The 14109-nt window shown below is 47.2% G+C and overlaps 4 protein-coding genes across 4 annotated transcripts; 2 read left to right on the top strand and 2 right to left on the bottom strand.

The window, feature by feature from the left end:
- Positions 1 to 136: 136 nt before the first annotated feature.
- L228DRAFT_284603 (alpha/beta-hydrolase) lies at positions 137 to 3003 on the top strand (the record flags this gene model as incomplete). Its single annotated transcript, XM_018336243.1, has 7 exons — positions 137 to 143; positions 231 to 871; positions 927 to 1374; positions 1420 to 1545; positions 1601 to 1684; positions 1741 to 2369; positions 2419 to 3003. The coding sequence occupies 7 exons, from the start codon at positions 137 to 139 to the stop codon at positions 3001 to 3003; spliced, it is 2520 nt and encodes an 839-aa protein (XP_018186207.1).
- Positions 3004 to 3390: 387 nt separating this feature from the next.
- L228DRAFT_232276 (ARM repeat-containing protein) lies at positions 3391 to 6725 on the top strand. Its single transcript, XM_018330591.1, has 7 exons — positions 3391 to 3675; positions 3749 to 3856; positions 3910 to 4989; positions 5044 to 5670; positions 5718 to 5997; positions 6054 to 6144; positions 6201 to 6725. The coding sequence occupies exons 1-7, from the start codon at positions 3550 to 3552 to the stop codon at positions 6349 to 6351; spliced, it is 2463 nt and encodes an 820-aa protein (XP_018186206.1). The 5' UTR covers positions 3391 to 3549; the 3' UTR covers positions 6352 to 6725.
- Positions 6726 to 7063: 338 nt separating this feature from the next.
- Positions 7064 to 7824, bottom strand: L228DRAFT_222754 (hypothetical protein). The gene is made up of 2 exons (XM_018330306.1): positions 7593 to 7824; positions 7064 to 7525 (listed from the first exon to the last, which is right to left on the bottom strand). Exons 1-2 carry the CDS (start codon positions 7766 to 7768, stop codon positions 7213 to 7215), a joined length of 489 nt encoding a protein of 162 aa, XP_018186205.1. The 5' UTR covers positions 7769 to 7824; the 3' UTR covers positions 7064 to 7212.
- A 751-nt stretch (positions 7825 to 8575) lies between these two features.
- Positions 8576 to 13977, bottom strand: L228DRAFT_176235 (hypothetical protein). The gene is made up of 3 exons (XM_018329517.1): positions 9294 to 13977; positions 9056 to 9244; positions 8576 to 8995 (listed from the first exon to the last, which is right to left on the bottom strand). Exons 1-3 carry the CDS (start codon positions 13740 to 13742, stop codon positions 8831 to 8833), a joined length of 4803 nt encoding a protein of 1600 aa, XP_018186204.1. The 5' UTR covers positions 13743 to 13977; the 3' UTR covers positions 8576 to 8830.
- Positions 13978 to 14109: the final 132 nt, after the last annotated feature.

The following is a 14109-nucleotide window of genomic DNA, read 5'->3' as shown; positions in this document are numbered from 1 at the left end:
GGATTCCATGCGTAATTATGATATGCTTACAGCTGCTTATTACTTTTTTGTCTTGCTTTCATGCATGTTTTTGCAACGCTTCTATTGAACAGATACTACCACTTCCCCAATCAACTGATTTAAGTTTTTCAGCGGAATGGCAGGTCCTTGGACCGTTTCAGATAGGCACAAGAGGCAAGGAAACTGATGTGTTTGCGCTAGTCATAGAATCTGATTCGTATTGTTCACAGAAGCCTCCTGGGGCGCCGATCCTTTGGAGCTCTACGGAGGATTCCGCTCTCTATCTTACAAGAAGGAAAGGAAATTCCGCAGTTCGCTGGCATACAATGGCACAACAAGTTGGTTCAATTTCTCTGCAGTCTGTATCATTGACGATCCAATCAAATTGCGTGTCATTTCTCATATTGGATTCCCAAACGTGGACTGGATATTGCTACAAAATGTTTACGGTTGGGCGGCTCATCAGTATCAGGCATGGGCTCGCGGCACGCTGAATGTCCATTCACAAAGTCGGGAATTTGTTATTCTAAATATTCAGAATATTCTCGAGCTCTGGGTCGATGATGAACATTATTTCGGCGGGGATTATTACGGCTACGAACGAGCACCGATTGTTTTATCGCTCAATCCTGGTCCCCATCGGATTGACGTGCGATTAATTTATGACGTTCGGTTGATGGGCGGAATCAGCAACCCTACAATGACCCTAATTCTCGACGCCGAAATTTCTGCTGGTGACCTAGCCGTGGTGGCAGATCATCTTCTAGCACCAGATGTAGTTGACGATAAATTATCAAGCCATTTAGTTTCGGTTACTTTACGAAACGAAAGTCCATACTGGCTCACTGTTCAGTGTGTCGAATCTATGACCGTGGGTGCCTGAGAAGCTTTTCACAAGCAATTTTGTTTTGACTAATGTCCACAAGAGCTCACTGCAAATATCACTACGTGAAAGATCGCCCTTCCGACTGGCGCCGGGACAATCCAGACCTCTGGCATTTGAAATACATTTCAATGGGCCCCTCGAAAAGGATCTTTCTTTTCGAATAGCATATCTGAAAGGATCTGAACGGGCGATACTAAAGTCGTCGCCGATCACTCACAAGCTTTCTCATATTTCTCGGCTAGATCCTCATCGAATTACGTTCTCTCATCCCTCTGGGATAGTATCATATGCCATTGTTCGAGCACCGAACTATCAGTTGAACTGTTCACAGAGACGATCAGCGTCTTTACCACTCATACTCAGCTTACATGGAGCAGGGGTAGATATCGCGAAATCCGAGTTCTCTCACGTTTTTGACAATTTATCAGACATTTGCGCCTGGCTTGTGATGCCTTCAGGAGTCACCACTTGGAGCGGTGATGATTGGCGTAAGGACTGCCACGAAGGATCTAATTTTCGCTAACTGTGACCAGACGCCTGGGGATTGGCGGACGCTGAAGCCGCGATTGGTGCTTTGTCTTCTTGGATAGTTTCAGTTAGTTGGAACGGATCTGGGGTTGATGTCTCGAGATGGCTAGTTAATGGACATTCAAATGGAGGTGAGCTCCTCCAGGTATTGCAACCTCAAGGGCATAATATATCTGACCGCAGAAGGTCAAGGAACTTGGCATGTGCTGACACATCGACCCGACAATATTGTTGCTGCTGCACCACTATCGGGATATACGTCGATTGAAAGTAAGACACTCAATAGCATATTTAAGCATAACATGAGTAGATGATGACGGTCCCAGACTATGTACCATATCAATTTTGGCATGCTGCAGATCCCCGCCTTATGGCTTTGATCTCATCGGCTCTGAGCAGTTACAAACATGAGCGATTACTAGCAAATCTCAAGGGTATCCCGATCATGCAACAACATGGAGGCCAGGATGATAATGTGCCTGCCTATCATTCGCGACTTATGCGACAGCTTTTGGAAGAACACCGCTGGTTTTCATCTTACATCGAACTTTCGAGGGAGGGTCATTGGTTTGAAGGTATTATGACAACACCAGCTCTCAAAGAATTCTACCAACACTATCTTCACCCCTCGCACACCTCGCATCTTTCACCGGGTAACTTCTCCATAACTGTGGCTGATCCAGGAGACATGGGATCGAGGCACGGCTTCCGGGTTGAACAGTTGCAGACCATTGGGAAATTCGGTCATATTAAAGTTGATCTTCGTCTTGTCGATCAGCTTTTGATAATTCGCACAACCAATATTCGGCGTTTCCGATTTACTCCAAAAGGCTCCGGCCTCGAGGAAGCTGAATTTATTATTGACGATCAGAGCCTGCATATAAATACCGGTCTATGCGGAGATGGAGGGGATTCTTATCTTTGGTTTTTGAGAAAGGACAATAGTCCATGGACGGTATTGGTTCTATCCCATTCCGCTCGTATGATCTGCTGATTCCTTTAAGTTCTCTTGCTCCCCAAATTGGACGTCCAGAGAGAGGCGGCCCCGCCAAATGGGGGGGCTCCATGCCATTATGAGGGCAAGACAACGCTTCAGAATTAGTTCTCATAGCCCGACTACTTATAAGATTGGTTTGCAAATATCTCGTAATTTGTTCCAGTATTTTGGAGCGGACACGGAGTTGGGAGAGTTTGGTTTCGAAACCTGGACCGAGAATGGGAACTTGATTCGCGTGGCGATGGGTGTTGATAGGTTTCCTAAACTAAACACTTATCCATTAAGACTTAGAGAGGGGAAATACTTTTCGATACAGTTCGAAAAAAGAGAAATCATGTACCTCTTGGAGGAAGGCATGGGCGCTATATTCCTGTTGCCTTCAGGGAATGATACTCTCGAGCTCGTCATCTGGGGCTTCGACGAAGATGGTCTCCGCCGCGCCTCTCGTCTCTTCCCGACTCTGACCGGCGTCGGACAACCAGATTTCATCTTCTTGAGCAGGGAGTGCTCTTACAACGGCTTGGATGGCATCTTGGCTGCGGGTTTCTTTGGTAATGAGTGGGAAATATCAACTGAATCCTACTTTAAGTGAAGCTTAAAAAATTACGTTCGGGTTTGAGAATCCGATATTTCCTGGGTGGGAATAAAACTTGCGTTGGAAGGTATTCTTTCACTTTTCTTGGACTACCAAGTACACTTGAAGTGGTAGTGAATACAATTCCCTGGAGTGCCGTGTTAAGAACTGCTAAATGTCTCGGTTACGCGTTTTGGTTCAAGTAGGCAGCTCCTATATCATATTTACCAACCTATTGTCTTAAAATTGCTTTTGGAAGTCACGTCTGACAGTTGGGCGCGAGGACCCTTCCCAACTTGGCACTTCACCATTGCATCCAACACTTTGTCTCTACCACGTCTCGCACCCACAGTGTTTTGTTCGGCCTTGCTGAGAGCTCTGTTTTGATGCTGTTTCAATGTTTCACACTGCTCAAGTTTCTCTATTTGTGATTGCCATCCAAGCATCATAGCCCCGATACGCGTCTCATCTCCATCTTCTTGCCTACAAGTGAGCTGCTACCCAATAGCGTGTACGTCTCTTATTTTTCGGCTTAGTGCCTCGAGAATTGGTCGACAGGACAAAATGACGACGCTCCAATCCGCCGTCTCATCCCAAACTCGAGGGGCGAAGGCTCCTGCTCAATTCCATATTCACGACGAAAAAGAGCTCGATGAAGCTTCGAGCGTTCGATGCAGATCAGACAGTCTTGTAAGTGAATGGCCCTCCGTACATACCAGAGTCTAGCCTCAAAGTTAATTTCGTAACCTGACGTTCATCCAAGGCTACTAAAAGAAGCAATGAGGCCGTGGGCGATGGGACAATACCGTTGACCACATCAAAGCTGCTTAATCAACAAGCACAACCATGTATTCGTTCAGAAGTTTCTAAGGTTAATTTTGATCAATAAAATGTACGATAAACAAGTGCTAACAGTGTCAGAAGCAGAAGACAAATCATACACAGGCCCAGTCTCCAGTCAAGTTGCAGCAGGCTAAGGTTGAGCAACTGCTTACAAGGCTGTCTGAACAACAGCAGCTTATTCAAAAGCAGAAACAAGCTCTAACATCAAAGGACCGCAGCAACAACCCGCTGCATTCTCACGACGGAGGATCCTCCTATGGGTCTGTTACAATCACTCCGGCCGCAAATACTTTTGCTGAAAATCACGTTCCCCCAACCACGAATTCTGAGCATCCTCAACCGGTTGATGCTGTGGAATTTCTTCGTCTGAAACAAGAGCTCCTGATTGCCAAAAACAGAATTGCGAAGATGGATCAAGAGCTGTCTCAGACCCGCATTACAAAACATACCCTGGAACAAGCTATGGGTTCGTCTTTAGACGTGGACGTCCAGCTCAAAGGAGAAGGAACAGAATATACACTCAACAAATTACGCTCCGCCTTCAATGCTTCTACAAAACCTTCTGGAGGGACGCACAACATGTGGACATTTCCCGACGACAGCCATTCAGATGCCAGTGAATCTTTATCCGCTGAATTACACAACAATGCTCAGAAAGCATGGGCGAATCCCCACAAGAACGCATGTGTCTTTGCGATTTCCCCAACCTCCGAGGCACGCCATGCCAATCCGTTACTAAAATGGAGCCAAGACTCTGTTCAAAGCTGGGCAAACCAAGCAGAATCAGTGTCAACATCAGTACAAGCCCTAAGTACTGCCGAGCAGCATCAACGACAATTGCCTGATCCATATATAAACGCCTATAACGCTGATAATCGCCTCATGACTAGTCGAAATCAATACTGGCAAGATCACATTCGCCAAAGTCAGAGTCAATATGGCCGAGCAAACTTCTCATTGCCACAACGTCATACTGATTGGGCTGCTTATCACATTGGAGCTAACAATGATGGAATCAGCCCTCCTTGTACGCCATATCAGCCTGGAAGTATGTATCAAGCTCATGTTGCGTACCAGCAAAGGCCAATCGGTACACCATTGTCGCCTACAGCTCCTGACTTCAACGCATCTCACATTCAATCCAGTTCATGGAATGCACAGGTAAGGAGCCCCGAAATTTTTGGACACGTCCTAGCGTTATTGACAAGAGCATAGACACCTTCCTCACCTGGTCAGACCTATGTCGCGCCGTTGGAACCCCTGAACTACCGTCGGCTCCTCGACCGCAATGTCATCTGCAATTGGAAATATATTGTTGACAAAATTGTGTGCAACAACGATCAACAGGCCTCAATTTTCTTACAGCAGAAACTTAAGATTGGCACTGTTGATCAAAGATTCGAAATAGTAGAGGCCATAATTGCACAAGCTTATCCTTTGATGATAAATAGATTCGGAAATTTTCTTGTGCAACGCTGCTTCGAGCATGGAACTCCAGAACAGGTTATTGCAATCGCGAACGCAATTCGAGGCAACACCCTCAATTTGAGCATGGACGCCTTCGGTTGCCATGTGGTTCAGAAGGCCTTCGACTGTGTCCCAGAAGAATACAAAGCGATCATGGTTCATGAACTCCTTCGTCGGATCCCGGAGACCGTGATTCATCGTTACGCCTGTCACGTCTGGCAGAAATTGTTCGAGCTTCGTTGGAGCGGACCGCCTCCTCAGATTATGAAGCATGTCAATGAAGCTTTGCGTGGCATGTGGCATGAGGTTGCTCTCGGAGAGACAGGTAGCCTAGTGGTCCAGAATATTTTTGAAAATTGCCTAGAAGAAGATAAGGTATGGATAAGTCCAAGTTGACACTATGGATATACTGACGAGGATAGCGACCATGTATCAACGAGGTACTGGCAAATATTGATATAGTGGCTCACGGACAGTTTGGAAATTGGTGTATTCAACATATCTGCGAGCATGGATCACCGGCGGACCGCAACTGCGCGATCGAGCATGTCCTATGCTACGTTACTGAATACAGCATGGATCAGTTTGCTTCAAAGGTAGTGGAAAAGTGCCTTAAAATTGGGGGACCTGATTTTTTGGAACGCTACCTCCAACGTGTATGCGAGGGTCGCCCTGAGCGTCCTCGCATCCCATTAGTCGACAGTGGGTCCATTCTGGCCAGGAGACGTGGTCAAACATTCACTAACAACATTGCGCAGTAGCAAGTGACCAGTACGGAAATTATCTGATACAGTACATCTTGACCCATGCGAATCCACAGCATCGCGAGGTTGTAGCCACACATATCCGGTATGGTTTCTATTTATTGAATTGTGGAACCGGAAAGGTCGCTAACGATCTTACAGAAAGCATATGGTTTCTCTGCGTGGTTCCAAATTTGGATCTCGAGTCGGAATGCTTTGTTGCAATCCCGCTTTCGCAACAAGACCCGGCCCAGCCGGATCTCAAACTAACAGATATGGGCATTTCAATCGTTTAGGTGGGGCTTATCGTTGAAACAGCTGGTAATATTAATATCAAGCGCGCTCATGTTGCCAAAATGTTTTGGTCCTTGCTATTAGGGGTGGTGCTGAAACCTGTTCCTGATCATCGATAAGCCGGGAGCTTTTTTCCGCCCTGCGCCTGACATGCTCAGCTCTTGAGCCCGAGTCCAAGCGATATATCTTGCTTTCGTTGCTGCGTTATCGAGATTTCATTTGTGGTAATTCTCATGAATTCTCTTTTCATAATACCTATTGGCATCCACCACACTTTGTCTTTGCCGCACGAGTATGGACTGAATTTATTTTAGGGTCAGCTCTCCCGTTCATGTGTGGAACAAGGAAGAGGATTGAACTAATTTTTACGCATGAGAGGCTGCTTCCTTATGCTCTTGGAAAAGGGAGATTCGGACCTTAGCCATTGCACTCATTTCTGCTTGATCGTCACCTGTCGTTTCTAGTGTATTTCCTGAAAATTTCCTGTAATAGGTCTCCATGCTCGTCTTCTCTCTTTTATATGGACGGACTAGGTTGCCATCCTTTTTATTAGTAGTTAATGCAGTTATCTGGACTTCAGGAAACTCCGATCTTTATCGATTCCGTGTGGCGAAGATCCTTCCCTAGGTTGATTCAACGTGGAGAGCTATGCTGCGGAGTTCGATATGAAGACGTAGAATGGAGAATTTCGGTTTTTTTTTTTTTTTTTTTTTTATTTTTGGCAGCAAACGCGGCAACCCATCATCTGCAATTTGACATCGCGTTTGTCTCACTAGCACCCAGGCAATACAACGCCCCACACAGCAGGATACATTATGCAGTAGAGCTCACATGGTCATAATATGAGGGGGAAAATATAAATCCAATTGACAGTGAATGTTCATTTTTCCCATGGTTTCTTTCGCGGGACAGCCTTGCTCCGAGATTCTTGCCCTTCCAAAACAGTATCCGGTATCTCCTGGATGCCTGGAATCGGCCTGCCATTTGTAATAAGCTCAACTATCTGCTCGAATGAGCGAGGATATGGTGCAGGTGGGCAATGAGATGGGACAGTTGTGGATGAAGCCGAGCTTATAGGACTCTGCGAAGCTTTGCTATTAGAAGGCTGAATACTACTATCCCCCGCGGATGGTAAAGTGCGTAAGTTTAGCCACGATTTATATTCATCGTAATCCACTGCCATGTTATTTTTTCTAAGTAAAGCACATTAATAAATCAAGTTAGATAGTATATTAAGAAACCAAGCTGGTTCAAACGCACCGTGAAAAATAAAAACATTTCGCGCGGATCTCTAACTCTCGAGCTTGATCCGGTGATGGATTCTGCCCAAGGATCGCCAGAAGACCGCTTTGAAATTCTGCATCATTTCCCCAAGGATAGCATTCCAATTGCTCAAATATACGATAATTTTCAGATACGACGCTTTCTGAAGACATGATAAATGGATGACGATAGAATATAATTCGCAGCAAAATTCACATGATGTTTGCCTTGTTAGCCAGCGCTATGCAATGGATTTATAATTAAGGACAGCCCACGTGATAAAACAATTCGCCTAGCCGTGTAACTAGGTAGTAAATCACGCTGAATAACTATGGAGTATTTGCTACAGCGAGGACAAACCACCATAACGAGGAACTTATCCAGTCAATTTTTTGGCCTACCTTGTTGTAAATATTCTCCATTTCCCAACATTCTTCATCACACTTACATACATCGCTTACTCATTGCGAAATTTGATAATTTCGGCTGTCTCTTCAGGATTTTTTGAGTCCAGATGCTCCCGAATGGAGCGCAATTATAAGCTTTCTTCCCTATATCGATTTCAGAATTTGTTCTAGAAGCATGTAACATTGCAAGCAACATAAAATCAATTTATGGTCAAAGGTAATGTAGGCTTATTGGGAGATTTCAGATCATCGCATCTATGTCATTCAGTTTTTTGATATAAAACGCACAAGCGTGTTCTTTTATCTACAAAGTACATGAGAATTAAACGATCATGCGCCTCGATATGATTTCGCACAAGATAGGAAAAGAGAATCGCAAGAGAAAAGCTGTGCACAATGCCATTGAAAGAAAAGAAACCATGAGAGAGATATCATGTAAAGTTTCCGATCCCGCAGGCGACGCCACAGTATCAGAGTGAATATGATGCGCCGACCTTAAATATTATGAGAAGCCTTGCAAGGCAAGAACACCGAATAAATATCACTCTCAGGGTCGACAAAGCCTAATGAAGAGCACACAGGAAGGTAAATGTGAATGTGAGAGTACCCGATGATGGCAGCGCTTCAGAATCGTCAAAATGCCCGATCGAACCACCGAAATGACCCTTGACCAGTGGGTAAAGATCGGTTCGAATTTAAAATTGCAATAGGGACATCCTTTCAACCTAGACGGGCTCACTAAGCATGAGCGGACAGGGAAAGCAGTTGGACTGATATAAAAAATGGCTCAACTTTGACAAGCCTCAAGGCAGATTGCCTGGAATCTCATCATCCCACAGTGGACTTGAGGTCACGGGCCCGTCGAGCCAAAGGCGGGATCATCCTCAAGGCAGGGTCATGCGGATTCGTCTCAGCGATACGCATGTAGAGTCCTTCGAGCCGTTGACTCAAAACATCCATTATTTTCGGAGCTACCTCAAGAATATCGGGATCCTTGAAAGGAGGAATATGTAAGCATTGCAGACTTATTTCACATGGGGTCCACAAACTCACTCGAGTATCAAGCGTAGCGAAAATAGTTTCTAGCCAGTGAAACCTTTCCAACAAATTATCATTCAGAGAAGATGTTACCGCGGCTGAAACTGACAGCGTAACCAGAGGCGACAAGGAACGCATGTATTCAGGGTTGCAACGAACGAAGAAGCGATCAAAGAGCTCAGCCTGGTGAGAAGATTGCAGCCACTTATGCCTATTAGTATCTGCGTCTGGAAGAAAAACAAAAAGGGCTTACTTGAATAGTACCCTCCTCAAAATTTCCTTCTCTCATGAGTGAAGCAATGGTTTCAAGCTCTTGTTGCTCTTCGCTCTTTTCTTCGTACTCCTCCGCCTGGGAAGAGCTCGGGTGACGATGTTCAACTGATGCAGTTCTGGCCGTCGACTCGTCGTGGTTTTGTACCAAGCTTCGCTGCAACTTCAGGATTTCACTCTGAAAGTCTGACTGCGCCGTTGCCATGGTATGTACTGTCTCTGAGAGACCCCGAACAAGGTTTGTTAGTTGATCGATCTTCAGGCTGTCATTATGGCGTTGTATATCCGACTTTCGAATTTGTTCCCCAACCCGTCTCTCAACATCTCCGGCCATTTTCTGTGCTGTAGAAATAGCAAGACTTTTAAATGCCGGAGTAATTGTATTGTGGAGCACTGACGTGAACTCGCTTTCAACTTGAGAGGCTATCCTGCCGGCAACCAGATCCGAAATGGCCCGTAGTACTTCAGGCCCTTGTAGCGCTTTAGCAATGGCATCGGGAAGGGCCCGTCTCAATTCAAGAGGGATTGATTGGTGGAGATTTTGTGTAAGTCCATCTGAAAGTCTGCGATCCAAAGTCACCGCTGCAGTGTCCGCCACCGAAGGTAGAACAACCTGTTCAATGCTTGTTCCAATCATTCGAGCCAGATTCTTCTCGACATTCTCCGAGAGTGTACTGGATACCAGACGCAACACCGCATCGTGCTTCGCAGCTGACGCAGCATCCAATGCTCGCTTGTCCGCATCAAAACGGCGGTAGATCTCATCCAACTCCCTTCCTAGAACGCGTCCAAATTCAGCTGACACACCCTTTTCAATTTTCACAAGTTCTTTGTTGAGCCATTCTCCCGATATGCCAAGATTGATAGACTCTTCAGCAGCCACAGGTCGACTGGAGATGTTTGGCGTAGGACTACCAATCGTTTCCGATGCATTTTTTGCATTCATCTTGGAGGCATCTGCCGGTGCCATGAACGAATTCAATGACGGCTCAGTTGAAGGCGTTGTATTTTCTCCATTAGTAACTGCAGAGCTCGGTTGATCGACTCCACGTGCGATGGCTTCCGCCCGCTTCTTCTTCCGTTTCTCGCCCTTGTCACCGCCGCCGATGTCTCTGTTGCCGTTCATTGTAGCGGCTCGTGCAGCATCTTGTTTGCTCTCAACTCTCGCCAGAGTGGATGCAATCACGGTGGCTTCGGATGTCAAAGGGGTGGTGGGCCGAGGACTTAGAGGCGCCTCCTTCTTGACAATCTCTTTCGGAAGGCCCTTCGAGCCAGCTGGCGCAGTACGCAAAGTTGAAGGTACAGCAGGGCCCTCAGAGACTGTTGATGGCGCCTCGTTTGAAACAACCGGAGGCAGGTCTCGAAGATCTTTCACCGAAATAACGCCCTCGATTTCGGCATCCACAGGACGAAGTACCTTATTCTCTTTGCTCCATCCAAGGTCCTCTCTTTTGATGTTAAGGCAGGTGACACCTTTGGAATGCATGGCATAGAGCTCAAACAAGACGGGATCTTCTCTGTCTGATACGTCCAAGGATATTGCAGGCGTAGGTAGCATATCAACACTTCGAAGTTGTCCCTTGGAGTCAAAAGACACCTCCCTCAGACCGCTCATAATTGCCGTGGCGTCCGGCTTAGGGATAGAGTCATCGCTTGTAGCAAGCTTCTGAATGTATTTTGCCTGGCTCATAGCAGGGAGGTTGTACTTTGGGGCTGAGAGGTGGACGAAGAAGATCGAATTACGTGTGGGATGTCCGACGACGATGATCCCAGAATTCGGGTGATAAGACACGCTACAGATAGCATCTGATTCGTTCTCGTGAGGAAAGTTCAATTCCTGGACTGCCTTCCCAAGAGCTAAATCCCACAATTGGAATGTATGATTCTGCTTCATGCCAACTAGCAGGTATCGCAATGCTATGCCCTTGGTATAAGGTCGATATTTGTCCACGAAAAGAACAGACGTTGGCCAAGATTTTTCCGAAGGTGCAATGGTGAAAAGCGTCATCAGTGGAACCTTGACTTCAATAGGTGCGATCTTCGTCTGAGTTCCGTTAATTGGGTCCACAAGTGGGCGGATATCCCAAAACCGGAGGCGGCCAGCTTTGTCTAGAGAGACGATCAGGGTGTCATCCTCGCTAAAAGTAAAATCTTTGCCGGCTTTGCCTGTAGTAATCTTCAAACAACGCTCATTGAAATATTTCTCACTGTCCACAATCCTGCTCTTGCCCTTGACAAGATATTTGGAGGAGCCCGCAACAAGCGGCCAAACCACGTGAATAGATCGTCCTCGCCCAATGGCAAAATATTCGGGATGACGCGAGCTCTTCTTCGCCCTGGTCTTTAGCTGGCCACCAGATGTATTATCGTCATGAGCCGGCATTGGGGGGAGAACAAGTCCCTTGCTGCCAACATCATCGTCCTCAAAGATATCTTCAGAAGGGTTTAGCAAGGTAGTCCAGTACACAGAGCCGCTGACTCCCGTTGCAAGAACAGCCTCTGTGCCCGCTGCTGGGGAGCCAGGTGGAGCTGTTGAGAGGGTGACAGAAAAGATTCGGTCTTGTGTTGTACGGAAGATCTGCTTGTCTTTGCCATCGTCCTGTCGAATGATTCGAAGGCCGCCGCTTTTTGACATGGCGTAGACTATAAAATTGTTGGTCGAAGTAGCCAGTGTTCGATCGACCTGGTCAAACTCTTTCTTTAAACGCGCAATATCCATGACGGAATCCTGGCGCAACTGCAAGGCTTGCTGGTGACTCGATTTGATAGTGATAGAGACAAAAGGTCTCATGGGGAAGTTGTACACGGTAACGATCCGCTTCTGTCCTTCTTCCGCAGTGCTTTCCCCACCATCGGCACTCTCCCAGCTATCAGCCACATTACCATGAGCGAGATCCTCGATAACGTCCTTGACAGCTTCAGCGACCGGGGCTGGCATGGCCTCTTCCAGCGCACCATTGTTATCTTCTTTCTCCAGCTCTTGCTTGACATCAGCGGCAAGATCGTGCAGCTCGTCCTCTAATTCCGGTTCGTCAGATGCTTTCAAGTCTGTACTGCTCTCTGGTTTGAGAGTTTCATTGTCATTGGCTTCTTGTTCCTGCTCTGCTTTCAGCAGAGCTTCCTCGACCTGCTGGTCAATTTGTCCCTCAACCTCGCTCAAAGCGCCCGCTACAGACGCTGCATTTCGAGTATCGGCTCCAATCCCCATCAAAGCCTCTAATTTACTTCGTCCATCTGGAAGAAGAGAAGGCGCTGGCGAAGCAACGGAGGCTGGAGCTTCATCAACATTCGTCGCCTTCTCGACGGACGGTTCTGAGGGCCCGCTAGAAATCTCGTTGTTTTTCCGCTTGTTATCGTCTCCATTCACCGCAATGACAGCGTCGTCGCGAATTGGCTTTTGAATACCGATCGCCGGGGTGCCAGCTCCGGACCTGGGCTGGTCCATCTTTGGCGTGCGATTGCGTGGCGAAGAAGCAGCAAGCTGTTCAAATGGATTGACATAGGTGAACAGAGACGAGGTCCTTTTCGAGCCTGGTTCAATTTCTGAAGTCGACGGCTGGGGAAAGCTGCTGTCTTCCCCAAAGATTCGCAGGGGAGGATTCTTTAGCTTAGGAGAGTTCGGCTCCTCTGCAGCCTGCGGCGACGTCGTTCTAGGGGCGGCATTGGCAATGTTCGCAGCAAGCCTATTGACTGCTCCTTCAGGAGGTTCATTCTCCAATGATTTGATCGACGATGTTTCTTTCCGTAGAGGAGGGGCGGACTCTTGCTGCGCTGGCTTGGGACGATTGAGCAACTTGAGTAGAAAGTCTTGGGGATTGTCTGGCTGTTTGGAAGGCTCCGCAGCAGTCTGAGGCTTCGGCAGCAATTGGGGCATTCCTTCAGGATTTTGAGTGTCAGGAGGTCCCGATTTAGACATGAATGAAGCCACAAGATCGGATGCGGAGATTTCTCTCCCATGCTGAGGTCGACCACTGGCATGTTGGATGGACGCCCTCCGATCCACCTGCGTATGAGGATAAGCAATTGAGCCAGGTTCCTGTCCACCAGATGATGGCTGATTAAACTTGAGCAAGTTCAGCAAACTCGCAGTTCGATCAGCGTTTGACTGGCCAGGGGGGAATCCATGGCTTTCAACAACCGGGGAAGGGAGATTTGGGCTTAAAATGGCTGAATGGTGTCGCGGCTGAGGATACTGAGGATGCGGAGAGACTATCGGAGACGATGCAGTCGGAGCATGATAGCCATGAGATAGAGTGGAGTGCTGTGGCAACTGCTGCGATGAAAATCCGCCGTGAGCATACGGATCAGCTTGAGGCAGCGTCGCTGAAACGCCACGAGAAGCATTTTGCTGTTGCTGATTCGCCCGCAATTGAGCGAACAGAGACTGAATCGTATTGTTTCCAGCCGTATCAAAGCCGCCAGGATCTGCCATTATGAGAGAGCTTGCTCAACTTGGCAGAAGACAGTAGAGCAAGGTCACCCAGTTCATAGAGCTGCCAACGGCAAAAAGCCTAAGGCCAAAAGCTCTGATTTTGAAAAGCAAATGAGAAGAGATATTCAGCAAGCTGAGACGGGGGGTAGGAGGTTTAGCAGAAAGGATGGAAGATGGAAATCGGGGGAACGATGAAGTTGCAAAATTGCAGACCCGATGAGTTGTGAGATGAATGACGCCCACAGAGGTTTGAGTGGGAGTTTAGCTCAGCACCACGCACACAACAACCTCACGCTAAAACGTTTAACCGCAGAAGCTTCGCTGGCACCAGCCGACGACCGTATTTCCAAGCACTTGTAATTACGGC

This window comes from Xylona heveae (assembly GCF_001619985.1).
Source record: "Xylona heveae TC161 unplaced genomic scaffold L228scaffold_9, whole genome shotgun sequence".
Lineage (NCBI taxonomy): Eukaryota > Fungi > Ascomycota > Xylonomycetes > Xylonales > Xylonaceae > Xylona > Xylona heveae.
This window is presented reverse-complemented; position numbering and strand designations above follow the sequence as displayed.